General features: G+C 36.2%; 1 protein-coding gene across 1 annotated transcript in view; it reads left to right on the plus strand.

Annotated features, from left to right (window-relative positions):
• Positions 1-21,210, plus strand: part of DZANK1 (double zinc ribbon and ankyrin repeat domains 1) — a 148,996-nt gene that overhangs the window by 67,923 nt on the left and 59,863 nt on the right. Inside the window, 1 exon segment of the mRNA XM_074209374.1 lies at positions 8,552-8,753. Coding sequence (XP_074065475.1) covers positions 8,552-8,753 — 202 coding nt within the window.

A 21,210-nucleotide genomic window follows, 5' to 3' on the forward strand; every position in this document is an offset into this window, starting at 1 on the left:
TGGAACTCTAAAATTTTTTAAATGAAAGTTGAAAATTGTTTTTACATGTATCTGAAAAAATAATATGCTAAATAAACCTTTTAAAAAAGAACAAAACATTTTCTATTAACAAAAAAAATCAATGAATTGAACACCCAACTAAAAAGAACTAGAACAATAAGTGAAAAAATGCCCAAGTAAACAATTGAGTTGAAATTCTGAAAATCAAAGACCAACTTGGATTTGTATCAAGAATTCAGCATTGGTAATTAAAAAGAAGTCTTTCAACATAAACTACATGAATCAAATGAATAATAGCAGCTATATGATCATATTAATAAGTGTTTTAAAAAGTTTCTGACAAAAGTTTCAATATTGCAAAATTGTCTAATTGTTTCTGTTTATACAAATGCTGTTTGTAAAAAATTGTTTTAAAAATGTTTATAAAATGTTTAAATAAATATTTATAAAAATGCTGTTTATAAAAAATTCTGTTTATAAAAATGTTTAGAAAATATAAGAATAGGGGCCGCTAGGTGGCGCAGTGGGCAGAGCACCAGCCCTGGAGTCAGGAGTACCTGAGTTCAAATGTGGCCTCAGATACTTAATAATTACCAGTGTGGCCTTGGGCAAACCTCTTAACCCCATTGCCTTGCAAAAACCTAAAAAACAAACAAACAAAAATAAATATAAGAATAAGCAGACTTTCACCCAATATAGTAAATAATAGTTTCCTTAAACCTAGAGCAAATATTATATATAAAATGCAAAAAATTTAGAGACTTTTCCTAGATTAAGAGTAAGCAAGGATCAGTACTATTATTTAATGTGCTAGAAATGCTGACTAGTTCAATAAGACAAAAAAGAGAAAAGAATAAAAATAAAGCAAAAATGAAGCATTATTTTATTTAGTAGATTATATGATGATTTGTTTGGAAAGTTGTAAAGACTCAAAGCTAATTGAAGGGGTGGCTAGGCGGTGCAGTGGACAGAGCACCGGCCCTGGAGTCAGGAGTACCTGGGTTCAAATCCGGCCTCAGTCACTTAATAATTACCTAGCTGTGTGGCCTTGGGCAAGCCACTTAACCCCATTGCCTTGTAAAAACTAAAAAAAAGCTAATTGAAACAACTAATAAATTCATCAGATTGCACGATGTAAAATAAATCAAACATAATTCATCAGCTTTCCTTTACATTCCTAACAAAACCCAGTAGAAAACAGAAAGAAATTTCAGAATGTATAAAATATTTCTGAGTTCAGAAGACATGCCCAGGAATTAATTGAATTTAATTTCAAAACACTTCATTGAAATAAATAATAACATAAAGTAATTGGAGAAATATTAATTGAACATATAGTTAAGATGACAAATATATTTAAATTAACTTGTTTTAGTGCCATACCAATCAAATTACCAAAGGGAAATTTTATAGACCTAGAAAAAAATCATAACTAAATTCATATGGAAGAGCAAGTAGGAAAAGAGACCTAAATCCCAAATTATACTACAAAGTGGAAATCTTATACCTTGTTTGGTATAGATTCAGGCCACAACATAACCAAATGGACACAGCCTGATTTTCAGTTAACCAAGTAAGGTTCATTGTTTTACAAAAATTACTAGAAAAAAAAACAGGAAAAATAATTGTTAGCCACTAATTATTAAACAAATCCCAGGGACTAGGCACTGTGCTAGGCTCCGGGGACCCCTAAAGATGGGTTAGATACTCGGGAAAGAATCAAGAAGGGAAGGCTTCTTGTAGAAAGAGGGCTTTAACCTGGGAATTGAAGAAGTCAAGGAAGGCTGAGGCAGAGAGGAGGAAGACCATGATGGTCAGTGAAAATGCCCTGAATCAAGATGGGTGGCCTAGGGGAGCAAGAGCAAGTAGACCCAATCCCAGGACTGGAAGGTTAGGGGGCTAGATTATGAAGGGTCTTGAATACCTGAGAAGTGGATATTTGTTCTTGGAAGGGATAGGGAGCCACGGGGAGGGGTGAGGTGACATGATTGGAACTACAGTTTAGCAAGGTCACTTTGGCATCTGAATGAACGGCAGACTGGAGAGAGGAGAGACCTTGAAGCAGGCACTTATCAGTCATCAATCAATAAATATTTATTTAGCATTTACCTTGTGCCTAGGTATTGTACTAAGTGTTGAAGAAGCAAAAGACAGTCCTTGCCCTCAAGCACCTCACAATCTACTGGGAGAAACACCATGCAAACAAACAAATACAAAGCTAGCTCTGTGCAGGAAAAATAGGAAATAATTATTGTTTGTTCTTCATTTCAAAGAAGACTATGACTTCAGAGAGGTGATTTGAGTGAGGGAGATGTGCTAAATCACCAGCCCCTAAATAGGAAATAATTTATAAAGGAAAGTAAAGAAGGCTTCCTTTATAAGGTGGCATTTTAGTTGGGATTTAAAGAAAGCTAGGGAGGTTAGGAGTTGGAGGAGAGGGGAGAGAGAGCATATCCCAGGCATGGGATAGTCAGAATGGCCAGAGCCATTCTTCATGAAGAGCCAAGAGGCCAAGATCACTGAAGCGAAGGGAATATGGTAGTGAATGGGATAAAGTCTGAGATTTCTTCAGTAGAATATTATAGATTAGAAATAGTTAAGTATTTAATAGTTAGAAATAGTTAAGCTATGTGTTATGTCCCTTCTGCCCCTCCTCCCTGACAAGCAATTTAATGTTACTTGACCAGAATGTAAAGAGTAAACTGACCCTGTCTTATCTGGACTTAAGTCCAGATGGTTCTACATTCCTTGTCCTTGGAGGGGGAGAACCTGTCTCTGAATTATATGCTTTTTTTCTTGAGAGTAATTTACATGTATAGATTGTGAAGACCACATTCCTCACTAACTCGGATGGGTCAGTGGGGGGGGGGGGTTGCTTTAGGATAAATAGATCTTGGATTTCCTGCTGTTGCACCCTTTTCTCTCTCTATGTTTAAGGCGGAGCAAGGGGTCCAGTTCTTGAGAATTGAATAAAACTTTTCTCTTCATACCTTGAGAAATCTCCGAGTTTTATTTAAGTAGGTAAACTCATCCCACACAGTAGGAAGAATGTGGAGGAAGACTAGAATGGTAGCAGCATCAGAGGAGAGGTTTTGATCTGGAGGCAATCTCTAGTCTGACCACTGTTGCAAATCCTGTCCTTGGACAGGGCTGTGTCTTCAGCGCACCCATCTTCCTCTTCTTGAGGAGATGCTCAGATTTGTTCTAAATACACAGTTCTCTTCCCTCTTTTCCTCTGGATCTTCTTCCACTCTTCATCTTCCAACACAGTCCATTCTATTGCCATTTCAGATAGTTTATTTAAAGGAGAGAGATTCATCCTCCCTCCCACTTCAATTAGAAGGGCTAGAATATTATCACAAGGTGTGATGAAAGGTTCATGTGTAAATAAAAATGAGTGTAGATTGTGACCCTCTTACAAAGAGCAAATTTCTTTGGTTAATTCAAGAAAGAAAAGTCAAAATTTGCTGTGTAGGTAAACTGGCTGTATCTCTAGACTTGGGCTGGGGAAACTTGGGGGCAGCTAAAGCACTGGCCTTGGAGTCAGGAGTACCTGGGTTCAAACCCGGTCTCAGACACTTAATAATTACCTAGCTGTGTGGCCTTGGCCAAGCCACTTAACCCCATTTGCCTTGCAAAAAAAACCTAAAAAAAAAATTGCCAGGGAAATTCCAGAATTGTGCCAGTCCAGTTCTTGATCACAATTTACCAGCTCAGGAGTTAGAAGTGGCCCAAGCAGACCCCAAAGGGATCCACAAGAGGACCTGACAGAGTGAGCAAGGATTTCCAGTTCCTGGGTGTCCTGTGCTGGGCCCCACAATTTTTTTTTTAGGTTTTTTTTTGTGCAAGGCAAATGGAGTTAAGTGGCTTGCCCAAAGCCACACAGCTAGGTAATTATTAAGTGTCTGAGACCGGATTTGAACCCAGGTACTCCTGACTCCAAGGCCGGTGCTTTATCCACTATGCCACCTAGCTTCCCCAAGCCAGCTAGCCGCCCCTGGGCCCCACAATTGATGAGCTTTTAGGTCTACTCCCACTCTTCTCATGAACACTGGAGTACTTGTAGAAAGGGCTCTCCAACTTTATAGGAGGAATGCTTTATTTCAGTTATTTTTCTTAGACAATCCTAGTAATGCTGTAGCTAAAAGCTGATTAAGCCTACTGTCCAAACCTACAGGTGGAGGTCTGTGAGTTGAAATAGTAGAAATGGCCACAAGCAGAGTTAGAATCCAAGGTAACAATCCTAACACCTGGGGGTGTGACTGCAAGTTTGGAGTACTCTTTGTTTACTTATTTTTTCCATTAAATATCCACATCTGGTTTTCAAGAACTTTTAAGGATTTTATTGTTCCTATAATTTAGGGCAGAAGATGAAAATGCATTTCTTGAGCCCCCTCACCTTTACTTGACAGAAATACAAACATTATATTCAATGACTGACACACAAACAGGATGGGAGTAAAGAAAGAGTAATATACATGTTCTCTCTGATAATTAATATTCTTAGTCTTTTTTTAATTTTTTATTTAGAATCCTGCAAGTACCAAATTTTTAAAAATGCATTTCCATAAACAAAGCAAATGGAGGGGGAAGGGGTTATTAAACCTAGTTTTAAAATCTGCTACTGAGTGTTTTCAATTTGTCTTTTAAACAACCCTTAAGACCTTTATAATCTGTTATATCCCACTAGCAGTCAAATTCATCTTTTCCTTTCAGCAGCTTAATGGCCACATGCACCTTCTTTTCCATTCTCTGTAACTCTTAGTGTTTTTGCATTTTGATTATTTATCATGAGCTACTCTAGTTATATTCTCTCTTTCGCTTTTATCCCTTTCAATCATTTCTTCCCCAAGATTTGAGGCTTCCTCCTCCTCCTTTCATACTGAGTTGTTCTTCAACATTTACTCGTTTTTTTACCAAAATTTAATCTCTGTCCTCCTTCTCAAGACCATCTTCATGATTTCCCTCACCTATTCTTTCAGCTTTAGGTCCTCCCTTTTGCTTCTTTCGCAGCCTCCCATAGGCATAATATAAGCCCTTTTAGAAACTCTATTATATATAGAATTATGGTACTTACATAACATTTAATGAGCAAAAAGCACTTCATAGTGATCACCTGACAAAGAGGTAATGAGAATAAAATGAAAAGTTTCTAGACTATTTTATTTATTATTTTCCCTCACAACATCCTTCATTTTTTATTGGTTAGTTTGATAGTTTCCTTTGTTCATGTTTATTTCTCTAGAAAATCAGATTTTTCTTGCTTATTAATATAATTTTTACATGAAGACAAAAGAAAGTTAAAAATAGAAAAATTAGGGGGCAGAGCCAATATGGCAACAAGGGCAACAATAGAGGATCGTCTCTTAGGTGATCTCTCATAAAACTTATAAACTAAGGAATCTAACTACATTTTCAAGAGACAGAACCCACAGAGGGACCCAGTGAGGCAGTTCTCCTACTCAAGGTAACCTGGAAAAGAGCAGAAAGGCTCCGCTCCCTGGGGTCGGAGGGGTGGCCCGCCAGAGCGAAAGATCCTCAGCCTCCTGGAGGCACCCCAGGGTGCTGGGAGCCATGGCTCACAGCAGATGGGGAGTTTCCTGACCTACTCCCCGGGGAGCACTGAGCACAACTTGGGGGAACAGCGGGGGACCTCTGCCAGAGCGAGCACATGAAGCCCAGCCCTCAGGGCACACAAGCAACATGGCCAGGGCAGCTGTGTTCCAGGAAACAGAAGCAGGTGGAGCTGGTAAGCAGGAGCCCCCAGGGCATGAGCCCATTGAACCTAGGGAGGGGAGTGAAGAAAGCCTGCCAGGCTCTGTCCTCTGCCCCTGGAATAGGATGCTGGGGTTCTGACCATATTCAGATCCTGATCGCAGTCTAGGCACACCCATAAAACAACAGGGCCCCCCCACCTCAGCCCCGTGGCAGAGGGGGTCGCTTATGGTCATGCACAGACCAGGAGGGAGGACAGAGTCTCACACACTGAGATACTTGTGGGAGTGCCCCAAAAGCTCAGGAAGCACACCAAAACAGGTGCAGGTTGGGAAAATGAGTAAGCAGAGAAAAAACAGGAACACCATTGAGAAATATTTTATCTGTGAGCCCCAAAAGGATCAAAACATTCAGTCTGAAGATGAGGAAGCACAATCTCCTGCATCTAAAGACTCCAAGAAAAACAAATTGGGCTCAGGCTATAACAGAGCTCAAAAAAGACTTTGAAAATCAAATGAGGGAGATAGAAGGAAAACTGGGAAAAGAAAGGAGAGAAATGCAGGAAAAACATGAAAATGAAGTCAGCAGCTTAGTCAAGGAAATCCAAAAATTGCTGAAGAAAATAACATGCTAAAAACAGCTTAGGTCAAATGGATAAAACATTTCAAAAAGTTACTGAGGAGAAGAATGCTTTAAAAAAGCAGAATTGGCCAGATGGAAAAAGAGATAAGAAAACTCTGAGGAGAACAAATCCTTCAGACAAAGAATAGAACTCAGGGAGAGAGCTGAATTTACGAGAAATCAGGACTCAATACTTCAAAACCAAAAGAATGAAAAATTAGAAGAAAATGTGAAACATCTCATTGAAAAGACAACTGATATGGAAAACAGATTTAGGAAAGATAATTTAAAAATTATGGGAATACCTGAAAGTCATGATCAGGAAAAGAGCCTTGACATCATTTTCAAAGAACTACTACAGGAAAATTGCCCTGATATCCTAGAAGCAGAGGGCAAAATAGAAATGGAGAGAATCCACCAATCTCCCTGAGAAACAGATCCCAATAAAACAACTCCCAGGAATATTATAGCCAAGTTCCAGAACTCCCAAGTCAAAGAGAAAATATTACAAGCAGCCAGAAGGACACAGTTCAAATATCATGGAGCTGCAGTCAGGATCACACAGGACTTAGCAGCAACTAGATTAAAAGCTCATAGGGCTTGGAATATAATATACCGGAAGGCAAAAGAGCTTAGAATGCAACCGAGAATCAACTACCCAGCAAAACTGAATGTCCTCTTCCAGGGGAAAAAGATGGACTTTCAAGGAACCAGGGGGATTTCAAATGTTCCTGTTGGAATGGCCAGAGCTGAACAGAAGGTTTGATCTTCAGATACAGGACTCAGGTGAAGCATGGAGATTGGAGGAGAAGGGGAAAATATGAGGGACTTGATGATGATGAACTGCATGTATTCCTGCATAGAAAAATGACACTCATAATACTCATATGAACCTTCTCAATTAACAGAGCAGGTAGAAGGAGCTTTTATAGATGAAGCACAGGAGAAAGCTAAAATCGAAGATAAAATATGGTGTAAAAATGAAGTCAATAGAAAAAAAGGGAAACGTAATGGGAGAAAGAAAAAGGAGAGGGGGAATAGGCCAAGATATTTCATATAATAAGATTTTTTTTTTATTACAATGAGCTATTGCAATGATTTGGAAGGGGGGGAAGACAAGGGGGAATGAGGGAATCTTCGCTCTCATCAGAGGTGGCTAGGAGAGGAAATAGCATATATACTCAATGGGGTATAGACATCTGCAGTAAGAAGGAGAGGGGGGACAAGGGGAAGGGGGGGGATGTGAGTGATGGAGGAGAGGATGGACCATGGTGGGGAGAGTGGTCAGATATAACACATTTTCTTTTTTACTTATTGCAAGGGGCTGGGATTGGATGGCCTGTCTGGGACCATAGGGCCAGGTGGATGCTGGGCCTAAGAGGTGGTATGGGGGCTCAGGGCCTCTTGGTCCCAGGGCCTCAGATCTGTCTGCTGTGCCACTCAGCTACTGTACAGCATAGTCAGAGTGAAAGGAGAGAGAAAAATATAGTACATGGTAGTGGAGAAATACTAAAGGAGGGAGTTGCGATCAGCTATGGCAATGGTGGAAAAATATGGAAGTAACTTTTGTGATGGACTTACCGTAAAGAATGTGATCCCCCTGCGACAGAGTTGGTGGTGTTGGAACACAGACTGAAGCATATTTTTTATTATTATTATTTTTTGGGGGGGGTTCAGGGCAGATGGGGCTGGGTAGACTGCCTGGAGCCACATAGCAGGGTGACTGTTGGGTGTCTGAGGCAAGATTTGGACCCGGGTGCTCCTGGCTCAAGGGCCAGTGCTCTGTCTGCCACCCAGCCACCCCTACTATTATTACTATTTTATTTTATTTTATTTTATTTTAGGTCTTTTTTTTCTTTTTTTGGTTTTTGCAGGGCAGTGAGGTTGGGGTAGCTTACATGTTACACAGCTGGGTGATTGTTGGATGTATGGGGCTGGATATGGCTGGTGCTTCGTCCATTGCGCCACCTGGCTATACCTACAATTATTACTATTATTTTTTATTTTAATTTTAATTTTTTTCTCTCCCCTTTATCGCTCAAGTGAGTCTATATTTTTGGGGGGAAGGGGGTATTTTGTTTACTCTTAAACAATAATATTTTATTAATGTATAAAAAATTATTTGTACAAAATGAGAATAAATAAATATTAAATTTAAAAAATAGAAAAATTAAATTATATTTTAATTTTAATTTTTTTCTGTTTTGCCTTATAGCTTCAGTCAACCTGGCTACATGCTTCCATGTTGAAATCTAATATGCCAACAAGAAAGAACAAAGGCACACAAACAGTTGGCCTTTTTTACCCATCAAACAAGTTTTTGGGAAAAAAGGAAATGGATCTTACTTCTCATAAAGAAAGGCAGGAGAAAATGACTGATCACAAGCCTCTGCTCACAGCTGTCAGCCCTGGAAGAGGTGAAGTATAGAATATGATTTCTTTTGGGATGAGTAGGAAAAGTATTCTCTATTATTTAAATAAAATATTTTTAGTTTTTTAAACCACTTCTGTTTTCATAAAGTATTCTTATTTGACTATAGAACCATTGCTAATTAGCTGTGATTTAATTCTTTGCCATTATCTTTTTCTGGTATAACTATTACCAAAGCATCATCTATCACTTGATGGCCTCACTGAGCTCTGAGAAAACAAGTACAAAATTACTTTACTGTGATAATTCTCATTCATAAAATTATCCTTTTGAAAATAGATGCACATATCCATAAATGACCAGAGAGGCATAAACAAGAACAGAGAATCATTTGGGGTATCTAAAACCCTTGTTCTGTTTTGAATTGATTTATACAAAATAAATAAGGCCCTTTACAAGTATGACCCAGCTCTTCTACTTTTCAAGTGCTTTTATTTTTTTTAAGTTTTTTTTTTTTTTGGCAAGGCAATGGGGTTAAGTGACTTGCCCAAAGTCACACAGCTAGGTAAGTATTAAGTGACTGAGGTCAAATTTGAACTCAGGTCCTCCTGACTCCAGGGCAGGTGCTGTATCCATTGCACCACCTAGCTGCCCCTCAAGTGCTTTTCAAAATCATTTAAGTCTGAATATCTTAAAAACATTTCCTGAAGGATTTATTTTCTTTTTTATTCTTCTTAGTTCAAGCCAGAGAGAATCTGTTATTTATATTACTGATTGCTCTCTTAACATATGATGATGTTTATATTTCTTTGTCCCAAATCTTTCTACCATAAAGGACTTGTCATTTCAAAAAACAGTCATGTTTGTGGAAACAAAGTAAAGCCTGACTTTGCTTTCCGTAGGGGGGTGGGGGGAGGGAAGTAAGATTGGGGGGAAAATTGTAAAACTCAAATAAAATCTTTAATAAAAGAAAAAAACAACAAAAAAAAGACAGTCATGTTTGTTAGCCTGTAAAAAGCAACTTTTCCCAAAAACATGTGTAGCAGAGTCTTTTCATCTCTATACAAGTGCTTGTATTATTGGGAACACTTGGATCCATTCCTAATCCTTCCTCTTTTGGAGCTCTTTTGCAAAACTGCCTCTAAGAGTTGTAAACATAAACCAAAGAAAATTAGAGACTTAAAGCTTGAATCTGGAAGTCACTTTGGACCACTAGATTCAAGTGAAAGAAATAACTGAGGTGGTATGGTGAATAAGAGTATTAGACCTTGGATGCTTGCTAGTTTTGTGACTTTGGACAAGTTATTTAACCTCAGTGCCTCAATTTCCTTCTCTGCAAAGGGGAAGGGGGTGTAATGATAGCATCCTCCTCACAGGGTTGTTGTGAGGATCAGCTGAGATAATAGTTATAAACTACTTAGTTTTAGTATCTTGTTATACGTATCAGACATTTAGTAAATGCTTATTACCTCTCTTTCCTCTTACGAATGTCTTGTTCTTGAACCTCCAACAAAAGATGTTCAGATACCAGGCTTAACCAAGTTTTGGGATATATTTTGTTTCTGATATTTTCTGACTGCATATTAGTCAACTTGGGATAGGCAAAGCAACTGATGTTGAATGTGAGTTCAGATTGTACCTAGCCCTCAATTAATAGGAATATGTTGACCATCCCATGTGGCATCTTGATTTTTTTTCTTTCCTGATATTTGAGGACCAAAACAGACATCTTGTGTATGTCCACTGACAAAGAAATCTTGTGGGTAGCAGTTACAAACCTTCTATGGCTAAACTCTGATGATCTCTTCCTAATGCTTGGGATTCAGAGTTGAAGACTGTCTAGCTGAATACCTCCTTTCTCTGCTACTGTAACTTCTCATTACCTCATCCCTCTCTGCCACAGTCTTACCCCCTCCTTAGTCTAATTGTCAAATCTAATGGTCTTTCTCAATACTTTTCCTTTTTAACCTCTTTATCATTGAACGTTGTTGACCATCCTCTCTTACAGATATTCTGTATTCATTGGTGACCCTGTTTTTCCTTGTATCTTCTCCTAATTGCTCCTCTTCAATTTATTTGACTAGATCTTAAACCATGTCATATCTGCTAACTATGTGTGTAACTCAAAACTCTGCCCTGGACCCTCTTTTTTTTTTCTTTCTATAATATCTCTTGTGATAATCCTAGGGATTCAATGTCCTCTCAGGTCTGCTTATCAAAAATTTTGTTATATTGTCTCATTCTTGTCATTTTGTTTGATGAAATTATCATTTCTGATTTCTTCTTTGACATATTAGCTCTTCTTAATGTTATTTTATATTATTTTTTCCAAATACATGCAAAGATAGTTTTCATCATTCATTTGTGTAAGCTTCTGAGTTCCAGATTTTTCTATTGCCCTCTCTTCCCTCCCTCCTCCACATGACAAGTAATCATATAAGCTGTACATGTACAAACGTATTTAACATATTTCTATATGTTATGTTGGATCCATTAACTCTTTAGTATTAAATAATTAAGTCTGTTGAAATGTGAATTTTTTAAAACCTATTGTTGATTATAATTTTTATTCTTTTGATCAATAAAAGATATGTTTATCAGGGAAAAAAATCCCCAGATACCTTATTCTCAAGGCAAGACTTAAGCAGGATAAAGAGATCAAGAAGAAGGATGTGGTTGAATATGTTAAGAGAGTTAATGTCATCCTGAAATCAAAGCTAAATGGAAAGAGCTTATTTAAAGCTATTAAGACTTATACAATACTAAGTTTAGCAAACTATCAAATGTGCCATATCAGCTTTTAAAAGCATCCTAACAAAAACCCATAAATATTAATGACTTTAATATTTAATATTTAACATAGGGCAGCTATAAAAAAATTAATACTCCCCAAAAGAGAGAAAGAGGAGTCAAATTTGTAGAGCATGTGACACTATTATAAATACTTTTGGAATAAGCAAACATCACTTTATTAGACCATAGTAAAATCTGATGGCATGTACATACCATTGGATTTATAGAATATAATCAAAAGTCTGAAAAACTGAGTCTTATCAAACAGCTAAGGTACTTAGTTTCCCCAAGTGAAAGAGGAACCTCTGCAGGAACTCAATTAATAATAGTGGGTGGGGAGCAGTGGTCAAAGAGTCAGAGACTTGGGCTAACCTTTAACATTCTCACAGAGTTGTTTTGAAGATCAGTTGATATTAGATAGATTGGCAGACAGACAGACAGTCAGACAGAGTTTACAAACATAAATTATATAAATAGTAGCCATTAAAAATAAGTGAGCAAAGAATCAAACAAATGACTAAGTTATATGTATTTGGTTTTGGAAGTGGAGGAATTTGTGGTAGCAATTTAGGATCCAGCCATTGCCACCAGAAATTACAGATCAGTTATATCTTTAAGGATTTTTTTATTAGTAGTTATATTTTAAAATTAAGATAATTCCATATGTTGATTTCATTTTTCACTGAATTCAATCAATTATTTAGGATTAATAATTTTCTAGATGAACTGCATTTAATTTAATTAATTCTGAGAACAAAATGCAGAAAGATTTTTTTGAACAAAACATTGCCTCAAATTTCTCAAACACAGTGTCTCCCATGAATATAACAAAATTATATAAGAACCACTGAAACACATAAAAACAGATGATTTTGATGACCCTCTGATTATTACTGTCAGGCAGGACACATAATGGAGACATTACATGAACCATTGCGGTGGAGGATAAGTGTAGAATCCAAGAGGAAGTCAGTAATTTCTTATGGATGATTTTCAAGGTGCTCCTGTTTTCAGTGTCATTGTGTTGATTATTTCAAGCTCTGAAAAATTGCAAAGTCTCCTAAATGAAATCTATAAGTACTCAAATGCATTTAGGCTAACTATTTACATAGCAAAAACAAAGTAGTTAAAGAGTATCTACTGTCCAGACTATGGTAGGTGGTTAATTAGCTAATATAGTTTAGATAGATAGGATGCTCAGATAATAGAACGAGTCCAGAATTTAACAGGAGAAAGAAAGCTACCTGCCTGGATTCCCTTGGAAAAATTATATATTAAGTGCCCATCTTTTTAAAATTCTGCTTATTCCCACATAATTTTCTTGATATTCTAGTCCTCTATTCTGATATTTTTATCATTACTTTAATTCCCTGGTGTTAACTATCAATATTTTTATAGGTTTATGCTAAATCTTAGTTCAGTCAGGTATGCTATTTGTTTTATTTCTGAGTCATAAAATAATATTCTTGAAAAATTAAGTATACAAGTCATTCAAAGGGCAATGGATATGAACCTGTGTTTTGAATTAGAAAATGTTATCAGAGAGATGGCGAGGTCTAGTCACATAGAGAGGGATAAATGATGTATATATAGCCTTGATTATCCTTGCAGTAGTGCCAAGGGATCTAGAGGAAGATCTCATAAAATGTTTTGTGTTGTTTTGAGGCTGTATTTTTTAAACCAAAAAGTCTACCAATTTCACTAATTTTTCTTTTTTGCTTTCATTAGAATTGTTTACCTATGAGACTCCGTCCATTTAGTCACAACTTTTTCTTTTTAATTTGTCTTACAAACTTTTAAATCATTATCTTATAATTACCCTAATAGCAAATAATAATACTATTATTACTAATATAATTAATATATTATGATATAATATATAAATATATTATAATATATTATATAATTGTTTGATCAATAATTTATAGGATTTATAATAATAAAATTATTGATAATAATAAAATAATTAATTTTACATACATTATTTCAGTTAGGCTCAACAGCCCCATCAGCTAAATACTAAAGATATTATCACTCCCCAGTTTACAGATGAGGAGATTGAGGCTAAGAGAGGTTACAGTTTTCCTTAGCATATAACTAAGTATGTGAGGTGAAATTTGAACTTGTATTTTCTGATTCTCTATGTTCAGTACTGTATTCAATATTTAATGATGCTGCCTCTAATTATTGTTATATTTCTTATCTAAATCTAGTTTCTTCATAATGCATCATGTATTTAATACATTGTTATTTTTGTCAGTATTTTATTCATTATTTATTGATTTATTATATTGTTCTGCAGTTTTTTCCTGTCTTATCTTTACCTGGATTGGAGAAAAAAAGCTTTATTTGTTTCATTGAAAAAAAACCCATGTAGAATGCATTCTTTTACTATTTTTAAAACAATTAAAATAGCATAAAATTATTTGTTCTTTAAATAGCTGATAGAATTATCTATTTGAACCAGGTGCCTTTTTATATGAGAGTGGGGACTTGAACTTGTGGTTCCCTTGGTATATTGAGTAACTAAGTAAAATAACTCCCTCTCCCAATGCCAATCTGCATGTTCTTTGCAACTCATGGTTTTAGAGTTATTACCCAGAGCTCTGAAAGATTGAGGGACTTGTCCAAGGACACAAAATTTTCGAGTATCAGATAGAGCTTGAATTCAAGCCTTTCTGTCACTGAGATCAGCTCATTAACCACAAATTTGCTTTTTATATGACCAGTCATTAATGGGCAATGTTATTTTCTCCTAAAATTAGTTTCTTTAGATTATCTGCATCTTTTCTGTTTTGTCTGTTTATTACATTTATTCATTTTATTTTATGATTGAAGTTTTATTGATGAATTAGCTATGCATTTTTTTGGATTTATTATGATTTCCTTTTTATCATGAATCCAATCATCTGATTTTTTGTTCAATTAAATTTGGTAATGATATATCAACTATTGCTTTTACTTTAAAAAATAGCTATTTTATCAATTTAGTTGTTTTTTGATTCCCTTTTTATGTCTTTGTATTGGAATAATTCTCTTTGTACTTACTTTTGGTGTGTTAATTCACTTCTTAATTTCTTTAACTATAAGCTCAACTTATTCATTTTTCCTCTTTTTAATATTATATGTTTACTGATATATGCATGTATATGTGTTTATTTCTCTCAATTCTTTCAATTACATAAATGTTATGTGGCATGTATTTATTTATTTATTTGTTGTTGTTGTTATTGTTGTGTGTATAATTGATTTTTTTAACCTGCACATTATTCAACAAGTAATTTAGTTTTCATGAAGGCCTGCATCTTTTTGTCATGTTTTCCATATTGTTTATTATTTTTTACAAATAAATCTAAATACAAATAATCTGAGTATATATTTAATATGGCACATCAGAGATATATATGTATATACATGTCTGTATGAGTGTCTGTGTGTGTGTGTGTGTGTATATATATATGTAATGATAAAATATCCCTTTAAAAATATTAATGAACTGTTGCTTTGTTGCTAACTGTCACTTATGAAAGAAAGAAAAAAGGGAGAAGGGGGTATAGGTACTTTGATATGAGGGGAGAAGTTGGATAATGGAAGAAAGAGTTCTGAGAGATAAGTGAAAAGGGAAATTCAAGGGATATAATGAAGAAAATAGAGAGCTATGATAAAGAATTTTAACAGTTCTCAAATTACAAAGCTGGGTCCACGTACCCATAAAATATGTAGGTTTTCAAAACTATATGTGATATGCTAGTTCAAAAGTAGGTCATATTATTTTGTTGTCTGTGATCTGAATCCTGCATCCTCTCAATTTTCCACTACTTACTTGGCCCTGTAAAAATTACCCATCTAACTGAGCATAGTCTAACCCTGCCATGCATGCTTCTTCCACTGAAGTCTTCTTTACACAATTACCTCTGAACAGGAACCAAAAAGAACTGACAAAATTAATGTTAGAGCAGAAACTTTTTCCTATATAATATGTATATTCCAATACTATAAATCAGCAAGAATCTAGATGCCGTCTTCCTTTCTAAATGATATATAGCTGCCATGAGGCAGACAGCTTACTCACAAGGCTTCTGGACTCCTCAAAAATCACAACTCCACTAGGCCCTACACATGTTTAACCTTGAGTCAGCCAGAGATAGAGCAGCTTCTGCTTCCTGTCCAGAACACATCATCCTCTTCTCATACCTGCCATGAGGTAGGCTTCCAGATGCCTCCTGGGTCGGTATCAGGGCCCATTAAACAGACAAGGACTTTCTTGAAACCTGAAGGTCAACCCTGAATCTTCTCATTGTACCTTCATTCTCATCCATCTTAACCTAACCCCTATAATTTCCCTCTGCAGACATGTTCATTCCTCTCATTGTACATCTGGAATGCCTGTTCTGTAATTAGCAGATTTTCTTTTATATTACCTCTCTTCCACTTTTGCTCCTTTATCTTCCAGCTCTCTGAGACCTGACTTCTTCTGAATGACAGTATCCCTGGCTGTCCTATCTATTAGTGGGTGCACTTCACTCATACCCCATAACCATCAGTCCCAATAAGGGAGTCCATCATGCTCACTCATTTCATATTGCCACTTACAGACTCTTAATCTACAGGGATCACTCTGCAACCTTTCCTCAACAATCTTTCCTCTTGTGAGATTCGGACAGTCCAATTTGTTCATACAATTCAAAATTTGTTATTTACTACCTATTGATCTCCAAAACAATCTTCCCTCCTTTCTCAGTGGATTCAGTATATAGCTCACAGTTTTCCTGTCCACCCTAACACAATAATAATAGCTGGCATTTATAAAGTGTGCTTTAAAGGTTGCTTTATGCTTTATATAGTTATCTCATTCAATCCTCACAATAACTATGAAGGAGGAAATTCAAGTATCTTTTTTCCCATTTTACAAATGAGGTAACTGAGACACAGAGCAATAGATTGATTTGCTTATTGTCACACAGTTTGTGAGTATAAAATAAGATCAAAGTCTAAACCTACACTGACTCCAAGCCTTATCCACTTTCCACTACACAAAAAATTTTTTTTACTCAAACCTGGATGGAACAATAAGGTTACCTTTAGTTGTGATTGATTATCATTAAGGAGTAAGAAGTTACTAATTAGTTTACTTATTAATCAATCAGTCCCATAAGGACAGAGGTATATTTGGAGATCAATTTGTAGGATAAAAACAAAGTAGGTAAATCTAATTTAGATAAGGTAATTTCATCTTAAGTATTTTTATCTGTTTTTGTGCTCTAAATAAATTAAAAGAATGAGATTAGAAAGTCTTTGTGGCCAGATTTCAGGTATAATATATCTGGAAATCAGTAGCAAGGTGAAACAAGTTGGGCAGACCTAAGAAGATATTTGAATTTATCTTTTGAGTTTGTGTCTCTTGGGGCAGCTAGGTGGTGCAGTGGATTAGAGCACTGGCCTTGGAGTCAGGAGTACCTGAGTTCAAATCCGGCCTCAGACACTTAATAATTCCCTAGCCATGTGGCCTTGGGCAAGCCACTTAACCCCATTTGCCTTGCAAAATCTAAAAAAAAAAAAAAAGTTTGTGTCTCATATATGACAATTTAAGGAGAAAGGAACCTATCAAACAAGGAAGAATAGAACTATTTTAGTGTTCAGTGGTGAAGAGAAGCAAGGTTAGTAGGTCAAATTAGAAATTTTGGATTTCAAATTGTAAATGACTGTAATGAATGTAAATGACTGTAAATGAATGTAAATTGCACTAGTCCATCACCAGAATAAATTGGACTTCACTCAGAAGCCCCCATCCCCTAGGGGGCAAGAGAAAACAAAGAAGTGTGAAGCCCTCTCCAAGCATATGTGGAAAAAAGAATATTTTCTATTGACCCTCCAACACAATATTTGTGTGTGCACAATATTTGTGTTTCTGTTACTACCAAGTAATACTTATGTTGGCACAAAGTACAAGATGGTCTCTCTACCACAAGAGAAGGAAAAAGGACTAGGAGAATGCATCTCTATTTTCCATATTATTAGGGAAAACAAAGCATTTCTTATTAAGGCACCATAAGAAATGACAAACTGAAGACATGTATGAACTAATGTAGAGTGAAATGAGCAAAACTAGGAGGAAAATGTATAACAATATTATAAGGGAAGACAATTTTGAAAGACTTTGGAACTCTACTCAGTGCAATGCAAAGCCATGATTCCAGAAGACCAAATAGGAAGCATGATAACCATGCCTAACAGGACTCAAAGTGCAGAGAAAGATGTACTTTTCTCCCCCTTGATCAGTATAGGTTTCTGTACTTAATTATGCAGATTTATTTTAAAGTTTTTATTTTCTATTTTTTGATGGGTTGGAAATAGGAGAGAAAAATAATTTATTGAAACAAATTGAATTAAAAAAGAATGAAATGTTTATGCTTTATATAGTTATCTCATTCAATCCTCACAATAACTATGAAGGAGGAAATTCAAATATCTTTTTAACCATTTTGCAAATGAGGAAACCGAGACACAGAGCAATAGATTGATTTGCTTACTGTCACACAGTTTGAGTCTAAAATAAGATTAAAGTCTAAGCCTACACTGATGAAAGAGTTGTATTGTGAAGAGGCAAAAAGGATTTCTATTGGGGCATCTAGGTGGCGCAGTGGATAGAGCACCGGCCTTGGAGTCAGGAGTACCTGGGTTCAAATCCAACCTCAGACATTTAATAATTTCCTAGCTGTGTGGCCTTGGGCAAGTCACTCAACCCCATTTCCTTGAAAAATCTAAAAAAAGAGAAGAAAAAAAAGGATTCCTATTGTATCAAGGTTGGAGATTGAAGGAAAAAGGAAAAGAAAGACTAAAAGAAAGATCTAAATAATTGGAACTACGTATTATCTATAACTCCTGTAGATTAAGATGGTGGAAATCTGAACCATCTTAAGGCAAAATAGTTTTTAACATATTAAGAAATGATGAGAGGAATCCATAGGTGCTTTCCAGTGCTTGATCAGAGGCAGGAAAGAAGGATAATAGTGATGAGATATTCATTGTCCTGACAATGAATGACAAAGAGATCTACTGTCTTTCCAAGGTATGTATTTGGGGGGAGATGGAGGATTTCAAACTTGTCAGCTGTTATAAATCACTATTACATCTGGTGACTCACTGTGGTGTCAAGTGATGCTCCTAGAAAAAATCTAAGGAAGCTTTGATAAAGTATGTGGTCAGCTGCCCTGGAGTCAGGAGGACCTGAGTTCAAATCCTGCCTCAGACACTTAATAATTACCTAGCTGTGTGGTCTTGAGCAAGCCACTTAACCCCCATTTGCCTTGCAAAAACCTAAAAAATTTAAAATTTAAAATAAAAGATAAAGAATATAGAGTCCTGAGTAAAAAACGTCAACATTTTGGGGCCATAAGTGATGTTTTCATCATTACTGCCAACTAAAGGGTAGGGTATTCAGAAGAGAAAGCCAGCAGTAAGAAGAGAGTAACTAACTAAAAAGATAGTGGCTGAGAAATGTATTTCAATTTTTGAACCACAGCTTAAAATATAAAAATATAGGAATTTACAGACAGGGATAGAGTGCATCTAAACAAATAGGAACAGTAAATTTGAAAGAAAGAGAGCAGTGTGTGTATTTGTGTCATTATACTGAGTGATGAGAATACAATAACTAGCAAAAAAAAAATTCCCCAAGGAGATTGCATTCTAATGAAGGAAGATAATACAAAAGAGAAAACTGGTGGGGAAATGAAGGTGGCATAAGATAGAAAGGTCCAGTAAGTTAGATCTGGGAGAGAGGAAGCATGGAAAACTTGTATTTTTTTTTTTCAGAAATGGTGGTCCAGGGCAGAAACTTGCCAATTGAAGGAACTTCAGGAAAAGATATATTTAGGGTGAGAAGGCTGTTGGGGAGAAAAGGTCTATCTAGGGGCGGCTAGGTGGCATAGTGGATAAAGCACCACCCCTGGAGTCAGGAGTACCTGGGTTCAAATCCGGTCTCAGACACTTAACAAGCTGTGTGGCCTTGGGCAAGCCACTTAAGCCCATTTGCCTTGCAAAAACCTAAAAAAAAAAAAAAAAAAAAAAAAAAAGGTCTATCTGCTTCTATGAAGTAGTTGTTCACAAACTTTTTAGTTGCAGGACCTCTTTGCTTTGCATTCTTAAAAATTATTGACCCCCCACCTTCAAAAGCTTTTGTTTAGTTGAGCTCTTTTTATTGATATTTACCATATTTGAATTTAAAATATCTTAGTATTTTACCTCATAAACTACCTGATAGTATCTCGTGGACTTTTCTGGGTCTTCAGAATACTGTTAAACCACTGACTTATGGTTTTATAAATGTTAACAAGAGGATCTGATCATGGTTGTATAAGCAAAATGTCAGGAATGCAAAAACCCAAAATGAGCTGAGGTTGACAATAAGTGCAAAGGACAAATGAGAGGATTTGGGCTTTTATACATTATATTGCCATCAAAAGGAGGATCAAAAAGGGGTAGGAAAGTTACTTGGACAAAAAAGATACGATAATTTGGATGATGGTGAAAAGGCTGCACTACTCAGCTCCTTTACCTCGTAGTTCCCAAAAATGCTTTTTGGACTAATAAGGATAAACCAACAGAGATTAACAATCAGTAGAAACCCAAAATACATGAGGAAATGATAGCTCAGTATTTAGAGGTCCTCAATGAAAAAAGCTATAAAGAAACAATACTCTGAGGTTGCTAAAAGAACTACTAGCAGGGGAAGCTAGGTGGCACAATGGATAGAGTACTGGTCCTGGAGGGCCTGAGCAAAGCCCTGGAGTCAGGAGGACCTGAGTTCAAATCCAACATCAGATAATAATTACCTAGCTGTGTGACCTTAGCCAAATCACTTAACCTTATTGCTTAGCAAAAGTCAAAGGGGAAAAAAAAGATTTTGAGAAATCTAAATCCCTAGAAAAATCTAAAACATGGCATTAAAGGGATAATTTGTGAACATTAGAAGGGGAAAGTTATGCTACAGGTAGCTTTCCTTCAGAAGCACAAATTATGCCATTCTCACTTCATTTCCTTTCTAAAAAGGCTGAACACATGGTTAGGTCAAAGGGATCCTACAATGTAGAAGTATACTTGAATTTCAGGACGGTATTTTAATGTCTTTCATGCTATCCCTGTGGATAGTGCAGAGAGATAGATGTGTAGTAGATTATAGATGAATTCAGAATCGTTTAAATGACTGGAATCAAGCAGTAGCTATTAATGGGTCAAATGAACCCAAAGGTAGATTCCTTGTAGGTAACCATGGTCTTTGTCCTTTTTTCTTTTGCTAGTCATTTTTTACCAATAGCAGGGATAAACTCAAACAAGATGCCATTCTTGGCAAAACTGTTGATAATTGAATATCATGGAGGACTGACAGTAGTAGAATTCTAATAAAATGAGTAAGATTAATTTGAGCTATATTAGCAATCATCACTCTGAGAATTACTTCTACCATTACAGACTGCAACAATATATTGTTTTAAAAAAGTTGCCTGACAGGGCAGCTAGGTGGTTTGGTGGATAGAGCACTGGCCCTGGAGTTAGGAGTCCCTGAGTTCAAATCTGGCCTCAGACACTTAATAATTACCTAGCTGGGTGGCCTTGGGCAAACCACTTAACCCATTGCCTTGCAAAAAGTTAAAAAAAAAAAGTTGCCTGAAATTCAGAAACGTAAAATGGCCTGCGGGCAGCAACATATG

The sequence above is a fragment of the Macrotis lagotis genome, chromosome 1 (assembly GCF_037893015.1).
Source record: "Macrotis lagotis isolate mMagLag1 chromosome 1, bilby.v1.9.chrom.fasta, whole genome shotgun sequence".
In the NCBI taxonomy this organism is placed as follows: Eukaryota; Metazoa; Chordata; class Mammalia; order Peramelemorphia; family Peramelidae; genus Macrotis; species Macrotis lagotis.